The sequence below is a fragment of the Vidua chalybeata genome, chromosome 2, assembly GCF_026979565.1.
Source record: "Vidua chalybeata isolate OUT-0048 chromosome 2, bVidCha1 merged haplotype, whole genome shotgun sequence".
In the NCBI taxonomy this organism is placed as follows: Eukaryota; Metazoa; Chordata; class Aves; order Passeriformes; family Viduidae; genus Vidua; species Vidua chalybeata.
In genome coordinates, this window is record NC_071531.1 from 65,916,375 (window position 1) to 65,938,581 (window position 22,207).

The 22,207-nt window shown below is 39.6% G+C and overlaps 1 protein-coding gene across 6 annotated transcripts in view; it reads left to right on the forward strand.

Annotated features, from left to right (window-relative positions):
* Nucleotides 1-22,207, forward strand: part of CMSS1 (cms1 ribosomal small subunit homolog) — a 221,382-nt gene that overhangs the window by 189,263 nt on the left and 9,912 nt on the right. For all 6 annotated transcript variants that reach the window (XM_053932653.1, XM_053932635.1, XM_053932645.1 and 3 more), the window contains 3 exons: nt 12,976-13,076; nt 17,733-17,807; nt 20,146-20,275. In XM_053932653.1, the coding sequence (XP_053788628.1) occupies nt 12,976-13,076; nt 17,733-17,807; nt 20,146-20,275 (306 nt within the window). The remainder of the gene's footprint in view (nt 1-12,975; nt 13,077-17,732; nt 17,808-20,145; nt 20,276-22,207) is intronic.

Below are 22,207 nucleotides of genomic sequence, written 5' to 3' on the forward strand. Positions count from 1 at the left end.
AATAAACTTAACACTCAAGACTCAAAGCATAAATTACTAAGCAAAGTCAGACGCAAAGTATGGGAAGATCTTATACATAGTTGAGAGTAAGCAAAATGAGAAGTTTTTTTCAGCAGATAAGACTTTTGACAGCTTAGAATGTTGTACAGCCTGATGCATGTCATCATTTAACCAGCAGCTAGATTAAAAAAAAAAAAAAAACAACCTGAAATAAGTACAGGAATTCACCCAGTCACCTTAGCTGAACTCACAGTGACTTCTCTTGCTCTTTGCTGAATTTTAATCCAGAATCCATCTGCCTTTCTTCAGCTGCTTCTGCTAAGGCTTTTACGTAGTGATTATGTTGTGAAGAATGTTTTGGTGCTGTCCCATTAGTGTTTGGACCTTTGAATCAAGTGGACCTTCCTACCCAGTTTTTTCATGGCACCATTCCTGTGGTCTTGTTGTGGTCATGTTGCATTAGAAGTGCATTTAGCCAGTGCTAAATCCATGGCTCCAGAGAGTCTTTACATGACAACATTCTCCTATTGTTGGATCCACACTACAGTATCATGATAGCCCTGTGACCTGAAGTGTGTTAGGATCTCCTGACAGGTATGCAATGATGTATTCTGTCCAGAGTTTTTTTCCCTTAAGAATCACAAGAGTTTAAAATGATGCTGAGGAAAATTGTTGAGCCATATGTGTTTTTAAAAAGAGAAGCAATACAGAACCAGTGTATAGCATACAGTGGAAAGGAAAACAAATACAATATGATCTGTAATACTGCCTGTACTCTGGAGCTGAGCAACTTTGGAACTATAAAGGGATTTGAACACATGTTAATTTATTAATTTTTTTTTTAACTTATATCTGTGCCACTTGCAGCAAGCCCTATATCGCAAACTTGCTGTCATGCTTGCTCATATTGTGCAAATAATGTGGCTGAAACATCACTCAGCATATCTAAATGCATGCCTGTGTATGTAATTGTGTGCATATAGCCACACATTTAGGATTCTCTCATTTTTAGAATGATACAGTCTGCTGGCATGGCTGTGTGCTTTTTACAGTAATTTAAGCAGGTAAAAATCAGATAGTTTATATTCTATTACACATGCTTATACTCTTTTATTTTCCCATTTCTTATAGACAGTGATAATGAGAATTTATATTTTACATGGAGAATTTCATTATGCAAAAATACCCTTAATGCTGACATGCAAAACTGGTGTAGTAGAAGAAGCATATCTGATCCAAATCATTAATTGAGCTGTAATTACAATGACAATACTAAATGAAGCAACCTTACCTTAGCTCAGGAGAGTCTTTTTGCTCTATCCCAGGCAGTTTCCTCCCCTTATTCAATTGAAAAGGGAAAATCCACTTAAATAAAGAAAGATAAGGACTAGAAGAGTGAGTGATTTAAGGAGTTGTCATCTGAACTGCTGATCCACTTGTTTTTAGCAAATTGCAAAAAACCTCGATCCAGCAGTAGCTCAGAGCGACTTTCCTATTCTTGTGTGTTCTGTGGGCTGAGAATCTGCAAGAATAAACCTGAGACGGTGCTGCAAGAGAGAGACAGCGGGGGGGACCTTGGCACGGAGTTGGACCAAACTCTAAATATAGCCCAACCCACTTTCTGTGCAATTCTCTTCACACTCTGAAAGCAGATGACCTTGTCGGAAAACTGACCTCCCGGTATGTCCCCCTCTTAGTAGAGAAGATCTGAGGGAACAGGATTGCAGCATAAAGGGACAGAAAAGCAATTCACCATCTGCTTGCAGCGAATGAATTTAGGTATTGGCTCATATTTTCCTGGTAGTTAGAACTGATTGACTATAATGTGCTTTAGTTGATCATTTAAACAAATGAGCTGCATGTCTGTTCACAAAAGGCCTGCGCAGATGAGAGATTGCATTGTGATTGTTAGTCTTAAATTGAGAGCATTGACAAGCCTGATGCCTTTCCTTCTCTCAAAAACCTTAATGTATCAGAGTGTGCAGTATTGCCCTAAATGCTTCTCACTATAAAAAATTACCCCTCCTTTTACTTGCTCTTATAATAAGTAAGACCATTTGGAAAAGTGAGTTAAATCCACAAATGTGTATTCTAGTACTGTATACATTTGGGATGCTAGGATAGCTTAAAAGGGGACGAGAACCTGCAATATCAGAGGTCAAACTCAGAGAAATGTGAAGTATATGCAGAGGAGGAAGAAGCAAAGAATAAGAGGAATAGAGACATAACCCTTGTGCAAGGGAACTGGTTTTCAACAGATGTTTTATAATCTGGGGAATTTGCCACTCTAACTCTGTGTGGCAACATGTCAGGGTATTTTGTTCTTAGCCTGAAGGAGATTTTAACTTGATATGAGTCAACCTGATACTCTGTCAAATGGAGATCTGATACTTCTATGTCGTATGAAGGCTTCTAAATAAAAAAAAGCTGCAGAAATCAGAGCAGCTCAAAATGTCAACTTTCCTTTTGTGTGTAAAGATGGATAGAAGAACTGGGATAAAAGACTGCAGTGCTGTTCTTCAGTGGCATATATTATTTGGTGGTGGCATCTTTCTGAGTGTATGCTACATGGTATGCATGCGTGCAGTTTTCCATGTACAGAGAAAACCTGAGAAAAATCAGGACTGTGATAACTGCATACTACAGATGTGTGCATCTGCAAAATATCCATGATCCAAACAGGTGGGAATGGTATCAGTAGTCAGTAAAGTAGCAATATGTCTCTGTGAATAATAATTTATGCTGTTAAGTTTTTGTGAAGTGTGCTATATATCCTTTTAATTGCAGCCTACTATTTCTGGCAAGTTCCACTGTGTAATTTTATCATGATCTATAGACTTGAAGTGCACAGTATCAGCCAGACTCTCTGTGTTACCCTCACAGCAAGAACTGCAACTGTGAGCCACAGCTGCTTCCCGATACAGAGAACAGTAAAACAGCATAAATTACTGGCAGTATTAAGGCAGACATCACATCTGGGGCCACACTACATTCCTGGCTAAAACTTGCTCATAGTCAGACCTAGGCTAGACCCCACCCATTAAGTAGTTTTATGGATTTATCCACGTTCATCTTTCCTCCCAGTTTACCTATTTCTTCCCCATTAACGCAAATAGAAGTTTGTCAGAAGTTAATATTATAACAAATGAAGAATGCTGGGGTTTGATTTTGAAGAGGACCTCAAAAAGGAACAGATAGGTGTATATTGAATAGCACTGTGTAAGTAGTGAAACTCTGAATGTACAGGTCACCAACATCACTAAACATGGATAGCATTGTGCTGCCTGTGCTCCAGGGTGGTACCCTCATGAGAGGCACCCCAATCCTACCAGTTCCAGCTCCACAGTGCCACTGCCAATTCTACCCCTCTCTCTATGTGATAATTTGCCAGGATATTGAATTCACCACAGATCCCTTCCTTCAGACCAGGAAGGTGATGAGGATAAAGGAGGGAGTATATACTCCTCCCCAGCCTGAGGAGTATACTTTTCACCAGCTTTTCACCCTCTGCGGCAAACAGCAGCTTCCATACATGATAGATGGGTCTTAGAAAAAGAAGGAATCACAGTGCTTGGTGGGTGTTAAAGCACAGACATAGTCATACTTTGGCAGGAACTGGGCCATACACTTCTCCCATAGGAATATTGTGGAGAAGGAGTGATTTCTTGCTCATACAAATAATACACTGGTTGGCTTTGGGCAGGGAGTTAATCTTTGGGGAGGATTTTATAGAGTGCTGCTGTTCGTGTGTACAGGGCTTTAAATGTTGCGTGACCAACCCCAGTGATGCAAACTTCCTGGAAGAAGGTGGAAAAGGCTTTAAAAGTGGTTGTATGTGTTCATCAAGATGGATGGAAAAGTGTTTGGTTTTACAGGTATACACTCAAGTTTTCTTTAGGATGACTTTAGTTTTTCTGCCTGCACCATGAAGAGGAAAATGCAATAGAGAGTCTGGCCGTAGTTTGTGCCTAGCTTTTCCTGAGCTCTTAACCGGTGTTTTCCTTATGATTCTGAATGGGATTTCTGCATATTTGTTGACAGTTTTTAACTGCCCAGCTTTCTTTGGTAGCATTTCCAGTGGAATGAGTCGGGTCTGACTTATCCAGAGCCCAGGCAGTTTCCTCACCCAGATTCCTGTGTTGGGGTTAAGACTTATTTCAAGCCAGGCTTGTGGGATTCTCCCTCATCACAATAAAACATTCTGTCACTATTATGTGTGAGCTGATTTTTCTTTTGATTAACCCCAAATTCCTAGACATTTGTAGTTGTTTAAGTAGCCCATGTTTAAATATTCCATTAACAAGGTGAGATTGTGAACCATAATGGCTCAGACAGTTTCCAGTGTGGTCAGCTGTATCCTGGCTTGCCCTGTTCCTCTGCTTTTCAGAGTTGGATAGCATTGTCTTATATGAGCATAAACTTTTGCACAGGATTGCTGGCACCCTTTTGAGTGGTTTTAAACTGACTGTATGGTGTGCAGTGTGCGGCATCTACCAGGAAGAGAAGCTCTTTTTACAAGGTTAATATTCATAATGTTGATCCAGTAAGATTTGAAAATAGCCAAAACCCCGTGCTACTTAAATAAAACAGTCTCCCACTTCCCATCTCTCTAGAAATATGTTTTTGAATTAAATTTGGAGTTATAAGGAGATGATTGGAAGTTTCAGCATGAAGGATAGTTTTTAAGAGAACAAAAGAAAAAGAGTAGACTGAAGTGATTTGTGGATATTATCTCAGCTTTCACTTATGATAGCATTGGTGAAGGGTACAAAGAACAGAAGTGATTTGTACCCTGTACTGAAATCTCTGGTTGCTCTTTTTTGGCAAGCTCATAATGAAGAAATTAAATTGGATGGCAAACAGTAAAAGGACCTGTCATGTTCCTGTCATGTCAAATCTTCATGTTTGTCCTTTGCTTACCATGGGTTTTAAAACTCCAGTGACTAAATGAATAGTGAGTTCTCTCTGCTTACCTTGGTGATGCTGTTTTCCATTGTCCAAGGCATAAGTGGGATATTCAACCTTTACCTAGCAGGTGAAAAAGTTATTCTTATTAGAAGGGGAGTGGCCTACTACTTTTTACCTCTGATCAGTCATATTCTGTGGCTTTTCTACCATCTTTCTGTCGTACAGGCAAAATATAGCAATGAAAAAGTCAAATTATGAGTATGAGGGCAAGGTTGTGGCTATGCTACAAGCTGGACCTAGCCTCAATCATATGAAATTTATTCTCCTGTGCTTGCATATATACAACTGAGGATTTCCTCCGGTCTTATTCTCTGATCTGCCCTGTATTTTGTCTCTTAATTCACTCCCAGTCAGCAAGTCATGTCAGAAATTAGTTTGGAAGTACCTGTTTTGAATATTAAAGGAAAAGTGTATAAAAAAGGGGAGACGTAACTGTTAGAAATGTATTGTGGGAAATCCTTTGCACTGCAGATAATTATGTCTGTGATAAAAAAAAAAACATTTTTTATCATATCAGAGTATAGTGAAAATTAACTTGATATTATTCCATTAAGACCTATTCCTTTTTGCTTGAATGGACAGTGATTTTAATTTAAATTATCCATCAGAGTAAAGAAGAGTAACCTAAACTGAATATCCTGTCACAGGATTTCTCAGGCAAAAATAATTGTTTGTGCCAGATATGCCTTTTGAACTGCTCCAGGAAAGGGTTTGCATTTCCAGAAGAATACTGTCTTTGACTTTGTAGTACAAGCTTTTGCCAGTCCTTAGGAGCTATTACAGGGAATTCCTGCACAGTGGCTTGGCACAGGCTTAGCCTGGCTGGAGTGTGAAGACGTTTGTGCTATCTGAATGTTACCTGTGGGGACAAACTGCAGCTCTTTTGAATCTTTGATAGGACTGTGTCTGTGCTGAGTCCCACACTGTCTGCCCCTCAGGTGTGCCTCACAAGCGCACTTGGAAATACCTTCTTTCAAATATCTTGGCAGGTAAAGTCTGCAGTTTGAGGCATCCTGACAGACATCAAAACTTACTGCTGTGCTGGAATGCGCCTGTTTTGGGAAAGGGCTCCTTAGTTTGTAGGGACTGGAAGGCAAAACTGCCCAGGGGGACTGTGGGTGGTTTGGAATGTTGGAGCACTGGCAGCATGTGTCATTCCTATGGAGGGTGTCTCAGCCTGAGCAGAGAGGCAGCTCTGTCCTCTGTTGCAGCAGGCTGATAAAGTCAGAGGAATGGTTGCTAACTGGTAATAACCTGCAGCAGAGCTTTCTGTGCAGCTTTGTGCATCCTAGTGGCAATAACAGGTACCAGTGCATACAGTGTTCCCTCTTTAGTTCTAAATGGTCAAAATACCCAAATATTTTAAGGCCTTATGAATGAAGGCATTTCATTTGATTCATGTGCCCATTTTGCAAAAGCTAAACTGCAAAAATTGCCTAAGTTTTTCCATTAAGCTGTAATATTATGTCTTTTGCTACAATTAAATACTATATTTTCATTTCCTGTGAATATATGTTCCTGTATAGATTTCTAAGACTAGATCTTGTCTTACTCTACTGGTTTAAATGATTTAGCTAATCCTTAGTCAAAGAGGTAAGGAGATGTTTTGTTGTTCGGGGATTTTTTTCTGTAATGTGTCGTCTAGATTTCTCAGTTGTGCCACTCACTGCACTTGATGCATTCTTGTGATGAGGAGAATTACTTATTTTTCTTGAGTTGCCAGGGGACCCTTTCTAATTTAGCCAGAGCAATCTAAGAAAAGAAAAGGGTGCTGACACTGTCGTTTTAATGCAATGGTTATATGGTGATCTTCCCAAGGACAGATTGCTTTTGTGTCTAACATTTTTTATCTCATTTACTAGAAATTTCTAAAGTATTGCCATGATAAATAGCCAGCAATTGATCTGAAGAACCATATTAATAATAAAATCTCCATTTTTAGCCATTCTCTGGTCTGGAAGTCCCCAGAAGAGCTATTTTCCCCCAGAATACCTATTGCTTGGCCAGTTGGCTTTACACCATGGGCTCCAGGGTATCTGAGCTATTATTAGGCTTCTCAACAGGAAAAATCAAAGCTGTCCACTGCCTACTGAGAGGGAATTTAGGGAGGTTTGACCTGGTGAACATGAAAGAGACCCTCCTTTTGGAGTTATCTATGCTGGTGACACACAGCTGAGTAATTTGGGATTTGTCCAGGAGATGGTTGGGAACAGTGAGAAATGCTGAATTCTGTACCTCCTTCTCCTACTGCTATGTAGAACCTTTCCCTTTTGTGAGGGAAGCATGTTAATCCTTTTTTCTTAGTTAACCAGCCCACCAGCCAGGCCTGCTGCATTGAAAAGAGCTCACATGTTGTTTAGTGCTGGTGGGCAGCGAGGCAGGACCTGCCTGAGCCCCGTGTTCTCTGCTGCCTCGAGGAGTGATACTGTAGGGGTGAGGTGTAAAATACTGTCATTGCCACTTTTAGCCCTGCTACTGTGGTCAGCACAACTCTGCTGGCAACAGGAGCCCTCTCAGCTGAGCAAGGATGAACAGGGACTTGGGAGCCAATTTTGCTGACAGCTGTTACATTTTACAGAAATTTAATTGACCTTGCACTGTGTATACCTGATGGGACATGCAGGAGGGATGCAGTGAGAAAAGTTCCAAGTAGTGCATTGACCTGGAGATTACTTAATCTCATTCACTGAAGATTGAGGCCAGTTTTTAATAGCAAAACTGAGAATAATAAGGAGGTCTCAGAATTTTTTTTTCTCTGCCCCTCTTCTCCCTTCCTCCCAAAGAAAAATGGCAATTAAGAAAGGTCTCAAGATGTGCCCAACACACTTGGCATTTTAATTGGCATCAAATATGTTTCAATCTACTGAATTTAAAGGTGGGAGCACTCTAAATATTTTGCCCTAGATTAATGAACACAGATCAGTGCAATTTAATCAACCAGTAAATAAAAATACCGGTTACAAATCAGCCTGAAATTAATCCATCATAGCACACCCAAACTGAACTATGCCCACCTACAGAATAATGACAAGCACATAATTTCCTGTAACATATCGGAAACTAGAAAGAGAGATAACAGATACAAGACCTGTTTCCACAGTGTACTGAACTACTTGTTAAAAAATAGAAAACAGAGGCTTTATTTTAAATCTGATTTCAGATATGAGACAGTTTTAGAACAGGCAGAGAAGAATGGAAATCAGAAAGGGGTAAAGGGCTGGGTGGGCATAATAAATTTTGTACAAACTTTGTTCTCATGTAATTCTAATTTAGTACTGATACATAGCCCTGATGAAAGTATAAGGGAAAAAATTAGGGATTTCTGACCCAGAGTATGTCTGATTGCAGGCAGATACATCAAATAAAAGTTGAGGGATTCTCCTTTGTGGGCATGTAAAACAGGTTCCCTCCAAATTTTGTCACAGAGATTAATTTAGTGGTAAGAGTTGGACTTGTCCTGTACTGGCCTCTGTCACTGGGAGCCTTTTGGACTCTGATCAAGCCTGATCTTGCTTAGCTCCAGAACAAAAAAAAAAAACCCAAACCAAAACAAAAAAAACACCTAACAGAAACTATTCTCTCACTTATCTTTGGGTATGTATGCAAAACAACATATTTCTCTTCCAAGTTTTCTTTTTAATTACACGTTGGTTGTTCCTACATTGTGACGAGTTCTAAGAACCTTGCCTCCTTCCTCTCTCAAAAAGCTCCTTTCTCCTTTTTTTTTCTTCATATTCCCATCTTGTAACAGGCTTCCCATGGCTGGCAAAATTTCTGTGAGCTGCATTTATGTTTATTTCAGTTATAGCCTGGCTTGAACCACAAGCTGCATTTCCCAAATAATTTTAAGATTATTTTCAATTGTAATTTTTATTTATTTTGGGGCCTTTGGAAGTGTCTTGCCTAGAAAAGTTTCACTTTTTCAGTCAGCCTTGGTTCTTACAGGAATTAATTATTTATGCTGTTGTCACTATAACTCCTATGTTAATAATTTCAGAAGAGAAAAGTGGCATGTGAAGGTCAGAAGTCTCAGTAATGGTGAATCAGCATAGCAAATGCAAATTTTTATGTACCAGCTATTTTGTATGAACAAAATTGCATTCACATCAAAGCACATTTACGTTACATCCTATATAATTAAAATCTTGTTTGCCTTTAAAAATACCATAGTAAATAATGAAAAAATATGAATTTGTTGTGAATATATTAGTTAATAAAGGTGATTATTAAAGGAAGCCTGTTAAATTATTTAAATATCTCTGTACTTTTTTATGTGAATGTGTATAAACATGCAGATGTGTATGTATTAATACGAGTGTTTACATGTATAAAATTGGTACACATATTGATATACTCAGACTACATGCATATGTTAGTACTAAATTTGAAAGAAGTTAGAAACCAGTGCACTGGATGACTTTAAACAGTGATTGATATAAATGAAAAAGTCTTTGTGTGTGTGTGTGTGTGTGTGTGTGCATGTGTGAGGCAGAAATGGCTTTTTCCATTTTTGCACGGTTCAAAATAAGATCAAATATAAATACTTCATGACTGGGGAGCCTGTTAGTATATGCCATGCTGCTGATGTAATAATGTAATACCAAAGCAAAAACACATGGAGAGTTGTGGAATTCCCATTTATTTTTCTATATTGAGAGCATTTTGTGACTGTTCTGATGCCTTGGACAACTTGTGGTTGCGTCAATGCCATGAGTCTCAGGAAAGCAGAGGCAGAGAATTGCTGTGCTCAACAGCATCACCCTGCAAGCAGTGTGTCCTCTCAGCGCCTGCTTGCCTGCTCCTTTGCACCTCAAGCCAGATGAAAGTCAACTTTGTATTAATCAATTAGGTTCTGCATTTTCATCAGCTTATTATTAAGGAAGGATTTGTGAATTCTCCTGTTCTGGCAGAGAGAGGTCTCCTGGGAAGCTCAACACCTCAAAGTGGGGCAAGCAGTGCTGGTCTGTTACAGGCATGCTTGTGATCTCTGAGCTTCTGCATTGATTTGCATCAAGTTATGATTTATTTTGTGAGTAACCCCACTGACATCAAGGTAACTATTTGCAGAGAAAGGTACACAGTTTAATGTGAGCATGGTTGGCAGAGTCTGGCCTCTGGTACTTCGATGCCTGCAACGAAATGCTCCTGTCATCACAGGAGTTGACATAGTGTCACAAACAATTACAGCTTGAGATGAGCTGCTGTCCTGACTGGGACGTGGGTGATTGTTTCTGGAATAGATAGAAAGTTCTCCAGTTGTATGAAATAAAGGTACTCAGGTACTGCAGAAGGATGCTCAAATTCGAACTTACGTTTGTTGAGACTGAGTCTGTGCCCTCTTCTCTCACTTCTTGCTGAGAGCAGAGGACGTTGCACCATGAAGTGCTGTCCAAAACTCAAATGAGCAGTGAACAGGTGGTGCATTGCCAGGTTATTTGAGATCATGGAAACCATTTGTCCAGTTTTAGATGGCTATTGCTAGCAGCATGTCTTTCAGTTGTGAGAAAGAGAAGAGGTTATTTAAGACTTACACGACTCCTGTTTGCCTTTCAGAGCATGCCAAGTGGGATTTCAGAAGAAATGCTTGCAGATCACAGGCAGCTTCCCCTGAATCTATTTGATGCAATTCTCATTTATTTTCAATATGAAACATTGGAAAGAGCTCACACAGCACTTCAGTTCAGTGAAACATGCACAAATTCATTTTGGAGTGGGTGTTTGGGGCTCAAGCACAGTGAGCAAGAGGGATGAAGAGGCAATTCTGATTTTTTTGATGTACTTCATTTATATAATCTCTCCACAGCCTGCTTCAATGCAGTGTGTCCAAGACCCTAGGGTTGTGGAGCTGGTGTGTGTTAAAGTTGGTCACTTCCAGTATCTCTGGAGTCAGGGCAAATGAGACAGAGGTCAGTGATGGGTCCTTAAATACAGAAGTTGCCCTACCAAAATACAGCGCAATAAATTTGCCAGAGGAAGGGTGATCCACAGGGCAACAAGGCCATGGTAATGGCCAGTGGTAACACTGAATTACCAAGACACCTTTTGAACTTCCTGGAGTATGCTGAATGATGTGATTTTTCAGCTTCTTCTAAGGAAGTGTTGTATCTGAGATTCCAAAGTGGCTGGGGGACATAAGTGCTCAGTGACTTTAGAGAGGAATAGGCAGGAAAGATCTGCTGCTGTGCAGGGACAGGAGCACTTGGACACCCTCAAGAGAAATATATTTGCTCTGTAATGTAAGGAAAAGCTTTGTCCCACAAACTTTGAGCTTTCTTTTTGCCCTGTTCACCTGCTGCCACATGTTGGGCTGTACAGGACTAGGCACATCGTTTCTGCCTGGGCTCTGGCACTCGTGTGGCCACAGTCCATTCAGCTCTGATTTGAGGCTGTGCCTGCAAGAAGAATGAAACAGATAGGTCAGCTGAGCTGTGATGTTCACTTGCTGCACACGTTCCTGCCTTTGCTCTAGAGCTGGAAAGCGAGGGCTTTTCTTGGTGAATTCCTATTTTAAGATTTCAGAATGTGTTCATCCTCTGCTGAGATGCAAACAAGTGCTGTCATTTCTTCCATGGCATTTATTTTGGTCTTAATTAAGTTCATTAACATATTTATCTACCCTCTTCACTTGGGAGTCTATTAGTCTCTTACTGAACAGAAAACAAATTCTCTTCTCAGTTGCTGCTCTCTTTCTAAAGCTCTTGTGGTTTGCCAAGAATCTAGTCTATATCAAGTAAGATTTCATGATAAATAGCATCCAACCTGCTAAAACATTCGCTGATTTTCTTTGTTATCTTTCAACTTCCTAAACTTTCTTGACCTCCTAATAGTGTCAGACCCCAACTTTAGAGTGTTAACTGTTACACAGGCTTTTCAAGGTGGAAAAAAGGAGTGAAGATTATGAGATTGTACCTTTCCAGGAATAAAGATATACTCATTTTGTTACCCATTCTGTCACGTTAGGATTTTTAAAGCCACTGCCTTATTGCCACATAATATATAATGCTGCATTTGTGGATTAATAGAGAGTCTTCCCTTCCCTCTTTTATCCCTTTACCTATTTCAACATGGAATTTGTAAATACCAGCTATAACTGATTTTCTCTCTTTCATGTTCTCTGGCTACCAGTTTACTCTGTTCACAACTAGTGATTACATAGATACAGTTATATCATCTATACTCGCGGTGATGGTTAAGAAATCCTTAAATTCCTCTCTTTTCAAAATAAATAACTTATTCTTGAAGCTGTAAATGTGCAACTTTGGTATAGAAGAGATTGCAATAATGACTGAATACCTGTTGGGCAGATATATTCCACTTACAGAAGTTAAATTAATTCAGTTTGACAATGCTTCTGGCAATAATCAGGGAAGTAACTCAGTCCCCAGTAGAAATGTCTGTGTTTGAATACATCTAAAGCACTATTATAACACTGTTGGAGGGAGCTGTTTCTGTGCATTTATTTTTTCCCCAAAGTCTCTCTGTTGATAAAAGAGATGAAGAAGAGAATGGGTAAAGACACCTGAATTTAATTAGTTGTCGTTTAAAACATAAATGTGTTTTAGTCTTGTGGACATTTTCATCAAGCTTTGGGAGTGGTGCCTTTGTCTAATTATTGCTGAAGTAAGAGACACAATTAATGTACTTGCAGGAAGTGTGCATATTTTTTATACAATAGAACCTTATACCTGTCTTGTAAATTTTCCTCTTTAGTGTGTCAGTAAGGCATTTAGGAGCGTGTATTTCATGCATTTTTGTATGTGTTTGCTTGGATTTTTTTCCTTTCATCTGCAAGACTTGTTTTAGTAGGAGGAAATAACTTTATTTTGAAAGAAGTATCAGCAAACTTAGCAAGAAGAATGTATTTTTTCCAGCTGTATTTATTGCCAATCATGAGTTTGTATTATAGTGACAATTTTCAGCTAGAGGTTTTATGCCTGTTTTTGAGTGCAAAGATGGGTAGATCGATTCGAAAAACAGTAACAAGAGCTCTTCTTTGTTTTTGATTAGATCCCTCAGATGATGAAGCTATTGAAAAAGCAAATGAAAACAGGACAGCAACATGTCAAGATTCAGATTTCAAACCTGCTGTGAAAAAGAAGAGAAAACAGGTTTGTAAATTAAGCAATTGTTTAGCACAACAATGATAATGCATAGGGAAACATAATGTCCTTTTTTTCAGTAAAGGGATAGTTTTCTTCACTCTCTCTGATCTGTTCAGGTTTGGTTGTTTTGTTTTGTTTTGTTTTTTTTTTTTAATTATGTTGCCTTATTTGGAAGTGATCACGTTCTAGTACATTTCAGCAATATCTTCACACTTGTTTTGTGTGAGTTGAGATTGCCAGGCCTGTCCAACAAAGTGACTGTCCAGTGGTACAAGCCTGGATGGTGTCACTGAGTATCCTCCCCTGCAATTTTTTCCCCTTTCCCTGCACACACAAAGTCTGGAAAGATATATTTACTTGTTATACAGATTATCTACCCAAGCATGTCCCCAGTTCAAGGTCCAAATGAAAAAGAATTTAGGTCTTCATGGATTGATGTTTTCTTACCCTTGCACTGCTAAAACCTTCATTTAATGCCAAGAGGAACTGTGTTGTTCAGCATTATGTGGAGTATGCCAAGGAACAACAGCATCACCCCAGTGTGAGGGAAAAAGTCATCTAGAGGTTGGCTGATTTTATGAAGTTTCTTGTTTGAAGGTAAATTTATTCTGCCTTCGTCATACCACCCAGGAGGATTGACTGAATGGCTGTCAGAGAGCTAAAATTACATTGGAAGCTATCTCTCCTTGAGGTTATGGATATTAATTTTGACCCCTAGGTCAATAGTAAATTCACTCTGTAATGCCTAGGCAACTGCCCAAGTGAAAGCCATTTGCAGGGATGTTCTTTTTTTGTGACAGAGAAGTGTAAACAGCATGGTAGCAATTACTCTGTTTTTGGATCTCTTTCCAAAGAGACCAAAGGTGAAGTGATCCAAATATCTGAATGAGATCAATGTTTTGATTAGGAAAGAGAACCAAACAATACAGGAGAAAGCTGTATTGCCTTTGTTCTGCCAGGGGGTCAGATGCTGACGAGTGAGAATTCTTATGGAGACACTTTTTATCACCATTTTCACTTAGGCATTTAGAAGTAGGTTAAGGCACTTTGTTTGGGAGGATTGCTTAACCCTTTTTATGAGAACATTAGAAAGGATAGCCTCCACAAGTTACTTACCAAGATAGCCTGGGACTGCTCAGCTCATGTAGAACACCTGCCACTGGTCTTTCTGTCATATAAAGAATATCAGCCTGCATGTTGGAATCAGGTAATTTGATGTTTAGATGTGAAACTGCAAGAGGGAAATGCTTTATGGGAGCTCAAAATCATGGATGGGTTATTGCCTATCTTTTAGACAAACCAAATCAGAGTTATTTATGGAAAGCTGGTGGTTTTGTAGTTCTGGTGCAAGTAACAAAACCCATTTTACTCATGCCTGCCTTATTCAGAGGCCAGAAGTTGTTCTGCAATGGACTTGGTACCTCAAAGCCTGTCACGAGACAACCAAGAGAGTTATGAGCATCCATGCTCCTGGTCTGCAGGCTGTCCTCGGGCTTACTGTGAAATGAGTGATCTGTCTCCAGTCTGAGTGACGCAGTGATGTGTTTACTTTGTCACAAACTCCAAAAGCCAGAGTATGTGGCTGACCTGGAATGTAAACTTTCACACACATGCAAGACTGTTTTCACTCTATATTTGAATTTCCTGTCACTTTGGCAACGTGTAAAGAAAAAACCATGTTAGAAACATAATACAGGAAATATTTTATGCTCTGTGGATGATTAACAAACAAGGAATTTATGACATTTTAGTTCATAAATCACTGGTCTCTGCACAAATTTCCTGTTTTCTGCATTTTAAGAATTTCCATGTAAAAATAGCATAAAAACACAGAGCACGAGGGAGCCATGTCAAGAAAACAGTGTTTGTCTGCTTTGTGTCTTGCATAAGAAAAGCATGCAAATGACCTTTTCTTAAGGGTGGCATGCAAAGAGCTATTGCATGAGTAGGTAGGCAACTAATGCTTGGATAAGGGTCAGAAGTTCAGGCTAGATCAGATGCTGAAATATTTTAGACTGCAGATCATCAAAGACGTGTAAGCTTACAGCCATTCACCACCAGAAAATTTCTCTTTTTATGTCACTATTTTTAATGTCTGAATAACATGGATTTACTATTGCTGGGCTAATAATATACTATGCCTAAATATATATATGCAGTGTAAAGGAAGCAATTTTGAGTTTTAACATGCTTCTCTAAGGAAGCAACGCTTTGACTACAAGCCTGCTGTATGCTTGTGTTGCCTGCTGTATGTTTCTGTGGCTGTTGAAAGAAAGGGATACATACTACCTTCTAAAAAGAAGCCATGGCATTTGGTGGTGCTTTCGAACATTTGAATGAAGGCTTAGCAGTGAGAAGTTTTTTTCTATCAGAGAATTTTTTTCAGCTGTGTGGCATATTTCATTCTTTTCTCATGCAGATACCAGTTGGGAGTGTTTGCAGAGTTATGTAAAGCAGTTCATGATGTATAAGAAGGGAGAAATGGGCCCAAAGTGAATAAGTGACATTTTTCAGTATGCTGGAAGCACCACTGGGATAGGGAACCATCATACTCTACTGGAGGACAGAGTTTCAGGTTGGCCCTTGTCTGACTTTTTGATTGCTTGTAGGTAGTCCTTCACTGAAGCAATGCAAAGGCTTGTTCTCTGCATAAAATATGATGTTAAACATAAAATTTCTGATTGAAACACCTGGCTAATGGCGTTTAAGTATCTATGGACAGCTGGGATGTGTAAGAGTAGAGCAGAGGGTAGCTCTGTTTCAGTCTCAGTGTCTGGGAATGCTAATGGTAAGGATAGGAATGAAGAAACGTATGGTGGTGTTTTAAAAACACTTGAATCAGAGTCAGTACAGAGATTTTTAAAGTAGCAACAAACCAAAAATAAAGCAAAAAAACTTATACTAACTCTGGAACAATTTTGTTAATTAAAGTGAGTTTCCATTTGCAGTCGTTCCCTTCATTTCTAGTGAAGATAATCTCTGTTTATACCTGAGAAAATCACAGGGACAGATTTCTGTTGTTGAGGCAAGATATAATCCCACAACTTCTCATGGGTTTTTATGCAGGCTGCATTACATTCCAGTAGCTGTAGAGTGCTTTGCTAGCTGTAGCAAGTCCCCAGCCCAACCTTGTCTGGTAATTCCTAAGTTTCATTTCAATCCTCAACCAGTTTCAGAGCCACTGCTGTACAACACTACTGCCTTTGTAAGGGCAGTGGCTGAGGCTCCATCACAGCACAGAAAGTAAGAGGTTATTTATTTGTGTTGAGCATGGTGGTTACCTGCTTCAATAGCTAATTTAGCAAGGGGAGTGGGGAGGAAGAGAGAAATGTAGACATAATATGAACAATTAAACCTCAAAACATGCTTCTGATAAGGCTGTGAGAGTGGGCTTGGAAAGGCAGGAGTGTGCTGGGTTGGGTCATTTAACACCAGTTGCCATTAAATGTCCTCCTGCTAAGGTGGGGCAGTGCAAGGAGGGCTCAGAAAGGCCCAGATACTCTGAACTCCTGTTAGCCTTCCTTTGTCCCTCTTGGCCTGACTGAAGCTGCCTTCCCAAGGCAACAAAGGAGCAGCTTCTCTGGCTTTCAGCTAGGCTCCCTTTCCTGCTCATACTTTTCTTTCAGGCTTTCCCCAGGGAGGAGTGCTGGATTTGCTGTTCCTGAGCTTTTTAATGCTCCGTGTGACGAGTCTTCTTCACATTTTCTCACAAGAGCAGACTTTTGCAGCCAATTGCATCATAGTGGTGTGGAGCATTTTCCTGCAGCTCAGCCTATTTTCCCATTGCTCTTCATCAAGTCACTTATTAAGTTCCAAAGCCTGTCTATGCAGATAAATGTGCTTCCATTAGGTAGAAGGCCCTAAGAAGGCAAAAGAGAATTGCTACACTCAAAACAAGAGAAGTCTGGGCCTTGCTTCCTCTGTTTTGGACAATTTTAGGTGATTACAGTCAAATCCTGCTGGATTATGTGAACAGGGACTCTGGTACGAATGGACCAATTCAGCCTGTTCACTCAGGCACAAAAGAGGGTTAATGATAGCAGCACATGTTGAATTATTCTGAAATGCACCATGTATTTTTCTTGTGTGTATTTGACCCTGCCTGCTATGAAAAGTCAAAGCAAGAATGGTGTAGGACAAATTTGAAACATGTTTTCCTAAACTCTGCATTACAAGTGTAGAAGGAACTCCAGAACATGATTGTTTCTAATTAATCTTGCCCAGTTCCATGTTATTTTAACTGTCTGGATACTCACCTTAGACCCAGTTATTTTAGAGCACTACTGGCAAAGTTTGGAAAAATTATCATTCACAATAGTAGAGATTAAATATATAAATTTAGTGGTAGATTTTGTTCATATTTTCCTCCTGATTTTTTTTAATGTATCAAAACCTGCTTTTCACCGTTTTATGGAATTATGACTACACCCTGAATGCTTCAATTTTCTCTTCTTTTATTCCCTCTCCTGGTTGCAACAGCAATCTCAATTCCAAAATTACTTTATATACATATAACTGTAAGGATTTGATTTCATCCACAGGTGGGGAAGTTCAGTTTTAATTGTTTTTTCCTAGCCCAGCATTATAGTCTCCTCTTACCTGCTTTGCATTCCTTTGGTGACTTTTTTTTTTCTTACCTCTTTTTTTTAATGTGTTTTGCAGCCTACAGAGTGTTTTTTAAGTCAGCCTGAAGAAAAGCAAGAGAGCACTGTAAAGGCAAAGAAGAGGAAGAAGAAGGTATGAGTGTCCTAGAGTGTGTTTGGGGTCTGGGCAGTGGGTTTATAGGCTACTGCAGTATGGGGACAACGTCATGATGGTGAGAAGTAAAATTCTCATAATACTGCAGCCTCTTTTAGAGAAGAAGATAAATTCCTAATTTTTAAACCTTACTCAAGATGCCTATTCCCAACCTGACCTGTGGCATTATGTCTGTGTTCCACTCAAGGGTTGTGTATTTCTACAACCCACGTGCAAGTGTTGCCCACCAGGAAAGGGTGACTGCATGGAAGAAAGGTGGAACTTCAGTTGCTGCAGAATCTGACCCATTCGCACAGTGTGGTCAGGCACCAGCTGCTGTTACATCTTTTGAGCCAAGGACTGTCCTTGTTCACTCTTCTCCTCATAGCATAAGTATATAAATAAATATTCTGTATTGTCCCTCTGGCCATGCTCCATCCTCACCCACAACAACAAACACACCCTGCAGTCTAAATGGAGATTGTCTGGCACCAGGCAAGTTAATTGTCTTTCTGTAGGGGGACAGACTGTAAATAGTTGGCTCCATCACAAGGCTGAGGGGTGGCCTTTTTATGTTTTGTTAGCCCTCTTAATCATCCAGGGAATGGGAAGAGTGGGATTTTGCTTTCCGTGTGGCTCTGGCAGAGTAAGTGCAGTACTCAGTCCACTGGAGCCAGAGTGAAGGCATGCCATGGCAAGGCTGGTGAACCCACCTAGCAAGAAACCCTATTCTCAGGCCAACAGCAGCTGCTTACTTACACCTTTGCTTTCAATGGGCCACTAAGCTGACATACACAGCCTGTCAAAAAATCCCATTAGGAAACATTTATTATGTTGATCTGTGGCTTCCAAACAAAATGCTGTCTCCAAAAGTAAGGAAAAGGGGGTAAAGCCCTTTTGTTTTTAAGCATCTGGAATGAATTTGAAGAAAAATAATAAAACTTCCTGCATGAGGAACATTTCCCCACAGCTCTCCTTCCAGGAGGAGAGTTTGCTCAGGTGTTCTTGCTCTTGCTCTTAAAGAATTTCTTGTTGTATCAGGCTTCTCCCCTCCAGAGGGCAATAATTTTTCTGAAGGAACCAAGTGGCACAATCAATGATGTAACAGTCCTGTGAATTATGCTGAATTACCAAGTAAAATGAGCCTGATAGTTCTGTTGCTGTCTGCTAAATCAGAGGTTCCCAAATGTGGGTCATTTCAGAGGCAGCTTGTGAGGCAGGGCTGGGGAAAAGCATCTGGGGTTACTGGGAAGAACAATGGAGAGGTTTGCTTGTGGGTCTCTGTGAAATCCCACTTTCCCTCAAAAATTTGGACCCTTTTGCTCCATCCTGACCACACCCTTCTGCTCCTTTTCACTTCTAGATTTATGCTACCATGTGTCCCCTTGATGATGAGTTCAGTTTAGCTTACACAGCTGAGAAACCTTGAGCTGTCCTTTCAAAAATTAAACACATCTCAGCAAAAACTAGAGAGGCATAACATTCTTGTCATTCTCTCCAGATTGCCTCTATCCTTGCAAATGTTCTGTTTTCTTAAATACTTAACATTTGTTTTTCTTAAATGCTGGCAGATCAGTCAATGGGAACTTTGGGCTATGCTACCCACATGTTCCATTTAATTATGGCAAAAAATACAGCAATCCCTTCACTTCGGTGGGAATTCAGACCTGTTACTCAGTAACATTCCTAAGGTGTAAAACACAGTCATTATGAACTCATATTCAGTCTCTAAAAATTAGTAGTTTTTAAAGAAAAATTACAGTGTGGGAGAACAAAGCAGCTGTGAATTCTTGCTGCTTGACCTGTCGTTCTGCTGTTTTAACTTATTTTCATCACCCTGGCATGGTATTCTGTGACTATAGCTAACCATCTTCCCTTCCAAATGTACATAGATAGTTACCCTGTTTAAATCAAAATATAACCACATCACATATCACTTGGTTCCTGTTGTTATGACTTAAGAATAATAAGCTGAAACAAATTTTGAAAAAAAAAAAAAAGCCTGAATTTTCAAACTGATACTAAAGTGTAGCAATAGCAGAACTCAAAAACCAGCTTTCAGTTATGTTTTTGTTACAGCAGCCGTTCAGGTGAGTGCACAAGATTTTTCATGTTCAGGCTCACAGACCATCTTGTATCTCAGCTTGCATGTGAAGTCTGCATTCCCTCTAAAGACAAAGGGAATCTTGTCCCATTGTAAGGTGTTTTCTGAGTTAAGCCATAATTAAACTCATATAACTGTATAAAGATATGGAGGAACATTTATGTACAGTGTTGTTAGCTAGCCAAAGAGCTATATAGAAATACCATATTAACCCATTTTACTTGGATTTTTTAGAAGAAGATTTCTGATGTTCTGCAAAAATCTGCTCCAAAACCTGGTGTCCCTGCAGATCTACAAAATCTGCTTACTCAACATTTTGGTGAAAACCGTTCCGTGATTGAAATAGAGGAATTAAAGCTGTCAGGTAACTTATCCTGTATTTAATATATAAATAATGTTTTTTTTCATGATACTATTGACTTCTTTTTCTGCAGAGAAAAGAAGATTTTTGGGACATAATTGAGTTGTACTTTTTAATGAAAATATCTTCTCATATTTCTTTTTTACTGTATATTAATTTGCTGTTTAAGTTGAAATGTTAGTTTCTTTGGAATAAATGTGAGGTTTCTTAGAGGAATGGAAATGAAACATTGTTTAAATATCTCTTTTTATTATAAAGTAATAATTTCTGGAGTTCACTTTTCTGATAATAATTTTATGATTCCTAATAGTAGCTCCCAAGTTGCTATGAGAGATGTATTTTGTTCCTGGGATTATCTGAGTCAATGCATAATAAGGGGGTGACAGAAATAGACAAAGAAATAACGAGGCCTCATTCTCATATGGGTATGAGATTTTGAATGTAGTGGTTTTTCAGGGAGGGGCATGAATTGAGGTGAGAATTTTGGTCCATGTGTGAAATGACCAAGTTTTAGCCATGGGGACCCTTTTTGTTCCCTGTATCCTGCCTCCAGTCAAAAGCCAGATAGAAAAGGCAAAAAGCAGGACAGAGCAGGCCTGGCTTCTGTCAATTGGAGGTTGCACTGGAGATGATGGCAACGTTGAACCTCTCTGCCTCTCCTGTGCAGACAGACACTGTCCATTATTTGTTGGTAGGGCTCATGAAGAGCAGCAGCCTGGTACCCAACCTGCACTCACCTTTGGGACTTCTTGGACTGTCAGTGACCTATGCCCAGTGCAGAAGCCTTCTAGTCCAGCAGTGCTTTTTCTTTATTAATGAATAAGCCTGTCTCTCTAGGTAAATGTGCTCTTCCTTAATCCCCATGATTCTAGGTGGACCCTTCTTTATTTCTGTGGGGCAGTCTCAGCTTTGTTACTGGATCAAGAAAACCTGGAGAAGTCCCATATAGATTTCTTTGAAAAGCTTGTGTTAAGTATTTTTTTGTATATAAGGTTTTTAGGAAATAATAAATTGTTTTGGTTTCTTTCTTACTAAAAGAGCCCTTTGGGCTACTGAAATGACCCATTTTCATATGTGTTGGATGGAGATATTTTTTCCTTAATTTTTTTGCTGGTAGTTGAAGGCTTAGAGTGCCAAGGAGTTTAAGAACTTGTCCAGCTGTCAAGTTGTTCATGTCAAAGCACTGAGTAAATAGCAAGCAGCTACTTTGGAGTTGTGTGTTCCTGTTCACTGACAAAGTGCAGAAGGTCAGGGTTGGTCAGACAGTCAGCATGGTCTCTTGCTGCAGTCTGGAGCTGTGTGTTTCTTCCTCCCTTTCTCAAATTTCTATTTAAAACTGTTGTAAATACTGCAGTGTTACTGGACTGTTGGTGAGGAGTCAGGGACTGAAGCTGTGTGCTTCAGAAAGGACCTCTTGAACTGTCAGTCATTAATGAGACCATGTATTCAGAAAATCAGCCCCTGCCTGCCCACACCAGCATCAAGTGCATCTTTTAAACATGATTTTTAAAGTAAATCAGCTGCTGATCCTTCAGTTGTACATATTCATTTCCTTTGAAGCTCAGTGTCAGTCTTAGGATTTAATAGGAATCAGTGCAAAATAAAAGTTTTTAGCAAGATACGACGTCAGCCAGGCATTGGCTACAAACCAAGTTTGTCACACTATCTGTTCTGATGAAGATCTTGGATTGGTGCTCTCAGCATTAGCACAGTGCACCATCCATGTGAACATGAATAATGTCTTTGAAGAAACCTGCTTAGTTTAGAAAATGTATCAGCAAACATCCATGGACACCCTGAGGGGCCGTGCTTCATGCAAGATGATGACAAATATGTAAGTCTTTAAAGACAGAAGTATTGTTAATGCTCTGCAGAAGCATATTGTTTCATCATGCAAAGAGCCCTTAATGCAGTGGCAAGTTTTCCGACCATGGA